Raw genomic sequence first — 2869 nt, forward strand, 5'->3', positions numbered from 1 at the left:
CTTGACCTGCGCCTTGGCTTTGACCTCTGTGATGGGGAACGAGAGTTTCTGGACAAGAGGAAGCAGATCGTATCCAAGGCCCTGCAGCAGGTGCTGGGATTGAGCCAGGCTCCCGCCAGTGACCAGGTATGGGATGGAGGCGGCCCCAGCATCACGAGAACCAAATCCAATCTCTTCCCTTGAGAGGACTATGTAGCTAAGACCTGACAGGAAGCCTGGAGGAAGCCTGGGGAGCAGAGGAAGAAGGGGGAGGCCTGTCCACCTCAGCTGACTGGAAAAGTCAGGACCCCGTATGTAATGAGGGCCCAACAGCCCTGGCCAAGGGAGGTGAGCAGTCACTTGGCGGCCATAGCAGCACCCCGCAGACTGGGGGCTTAAACACAAACATGTATTTTCTCACCTGGAGGCTGGAAGTTCAAGATCAAGGTGCCATCTGGGTTGGTTTCTGATGGTGCCTTTCTTCCTGGTCGTCGATGGCCACCTTCTTGCTACGTCCTCACATGGCCTTTCCTCTGTGCATGGGCAGGGCTGGAGATCTCCATCTCTCCCTCTTACAAAGACACCGCTCCTATTAGATTAGGGGCCCACCCTTATACCCTCACATAACCCATATCACCTCCTTATAGGCCCTTTCTCCAAATACAGTGTCACATGTAATAAGAAAGAGAAGGCTCTGGCTAGAAATAAATGATGGAGATTTATTCAAGGGTCTTAGAAACTGGAAGCATAATTAGGAGTAAATCTAGAAATGTTCTAAGAAACAAAGAAAAGTCATTTATTTTTATGATATAACTGAATCACAAGAGAGATTAGCTATTTGATTGGCCCATTACGATGGGTGAGCTAGTATCCATCATTATGATAATGGATTTCAGGCGGTCACGCGGGCACCCGGCAATCTGGTCATGTAGAAGTTGTCATTGAGGAGGTCTTACAGTTGACTGGAGTCCAGGCCCGTGGGTACTGTACTGATGGTAATCTGTAATGTCAAATGCAGGACGGAAGAGTTTCAGGCAAGTTTAGAAGTTTTCCTCAAGCTTCAGGTTCTGTGGATAATTTAGCAGTAAGGCTGAGAAGAGACCCCATTAATTTCCCCCTAATGTTATTTTCTCCTCAATAACCACACTGGGCTTCAATGTTTGAATTGGGGTGGGGGGGGAGGGCAGGAACACAATTCAGTCCAAAACAGTAGACAGGAGGCAAGGCAGTGCTGCAGTGAGACCTGTGGTAAATCAGGAACAAGTTGGTGGCATTTTCCTGGCTGCAAGTGAACTCAGGAGACAAGCCTGTGCCCAGCGCTGACAAGCTGGGATTGTTCGTTTGGGTAATGCCTGCTCTGCTAATCTCCATTCTGTAGGTAGAAGGTAAAGAGGGCGCGAGGGCAGAGTCTGGCGTACAGGCAGCTCTGTCTTACCCAGCTCTCTGGAGGGGCGCTGCCCTTGTTGGACAGTGGCCAGGGAGGTTTTTATTTTTTTAAGAGAAAAATAAAGGAGGACAAGGAAAGGAACCAAAAATCTTGGGTGGAAAACATTCATGGAAAAGCTGAGCAACCAAAAAACTTCCAGTCTGATCCCACAGACACCTCTGATGTTGGGGCAGGTCCAGGCTGGTGGTTTTGGTCATTTTAGTGTAGGCAGGTCTCAACTGAGGGCAATTTCAACCCCTCCCACCCCACACAGGGAACATGTGTTATTGTCACAACTGGGGGAGGGGAGAGAGATAATATTGGCATCTACTGGGTAAAGGCCGGGGATGCTGCTAAACATCCTACAACACACAGGACAGCTCCTCACAACCAAGACTGATCTGGTCCACAACCATCCGTGTTGACAGTACTGAGTAAGAAACCCTCCTTGAGCTGTTTTGGGTGAAACCAATATACCTCACAGGTACATCCTTTCATGGTGTCATGGTTAAGAGCCATCTCTGGAGCTGCACTGCTTCGGATAACCAGCCCATCGCTTACTAACTATGCAGTTCCCTCATCTGAAAAATGGGGATCTCATTGGGTTTCTGTGAGGACTCAGTGAGGTAATAATGTGAGGATCAATGTCTGATATCATGGGCAGCAGTATAGAAATGGCGGTGGTAGTCGATGTTGTTGTCTTGATCATTCTGTACCCAGGTGCCTGTGGTGGCTGTGCTGGGCTCTGGAGGCGGAACCCGTGCCATGTCTTCCCTGTACGGCAGCCTGGCAGGATGGCAGGAGCTCAGTCTCCTGGACACTGTGACCTACCTGAGTGGGGTCTCTGGGTCTACCTGGTAAGTGAGGTGGGGGCAGGGTACAGAGTGAGGGGGAGCTCTGAAGGGGCAGGGGTGTGGCCTGGTGATCTGGCGGAGTTCCTGAAGTGGGGTGGGGAAGGCTGCCTCCAAGGGGGTCAGGAGGGGCAAGAGTGGGTGATGCAGGGCAGTGGGTACAAGTGATGGAGGAGGAGGGGTCACTCATAGACACGTGCTGTGCTCCCCTGCCCCTAACTGCCCCGAATTCCCTCCATGCCCAGGTGCATCTCCACACTCTATAAGGACCCAGCTTGGTCCCAGGTGGCCTTGCAGGGCCCCACTGAGCAGGCCCGGGCGCGGGTCTGCAGCAGTAAGAAGGGGGCGGTATCCACGGAGCGCCTACAGTACTATGCTGAGGAACTGAAGAACCTGGAAAGCAGCAGCCATAGCATCTCCCTCATTGACCTCTGGGGCCTCCTCATTGAATATTTCCTGTACCAGGAGGTAAGAGAAGGGCAGGTAACACGTAAACATGGCTCCTTTCCACCTCTGCCCCGCAGCACTTAATTCCACCTTAGCCGTTAGGCAAAGCTATCCCTTAGGTCTGAGCTCCCTGGGCGCAAAGAGTGAGCTCCCTGGGGCGGGGGCG

The 2869-nt window shown here is 52.0% G+C and overlaps 1 protein-coding gene across 1 annotated transcript in view; it reads left to right on the forward strand.

The window, feature by feature from the left end:
* Positions 1-2869, forward strand: part of PLA2G4F (phospholipase A2 group IVF) — a 14318-nt gene that overhangs the window by 6486 nt on the left and 4963 nt on the right. Inside the window, 3 exon segments of the mRNA XM_006778063.2 lie at positions 1-126; positions 2126-2262; positions 2502-2724. The exon segment at positions 1-126 is cut by the window's left edge and continues 4 nt beyond it. Of these exon segments, the coding sequence (XP_006778126.1) occupies positions 1-126; positions 2126-2262; positions 2502-2724 (486 nt within the window).

Source organism: Myotis davidii, unplaced genomic scaffold, assembly GCF_000327345.1.
Source record: "Myotis davidii unplaced genomic scaffold, ASM32734v1 scaffold46, whole genome shotgun sequence".
NCBI lineage: Eukaryota > Metazoa > Chordata > Mammalia > Chiroptera > Vespertilionidae > Myotis > Myotis davidii.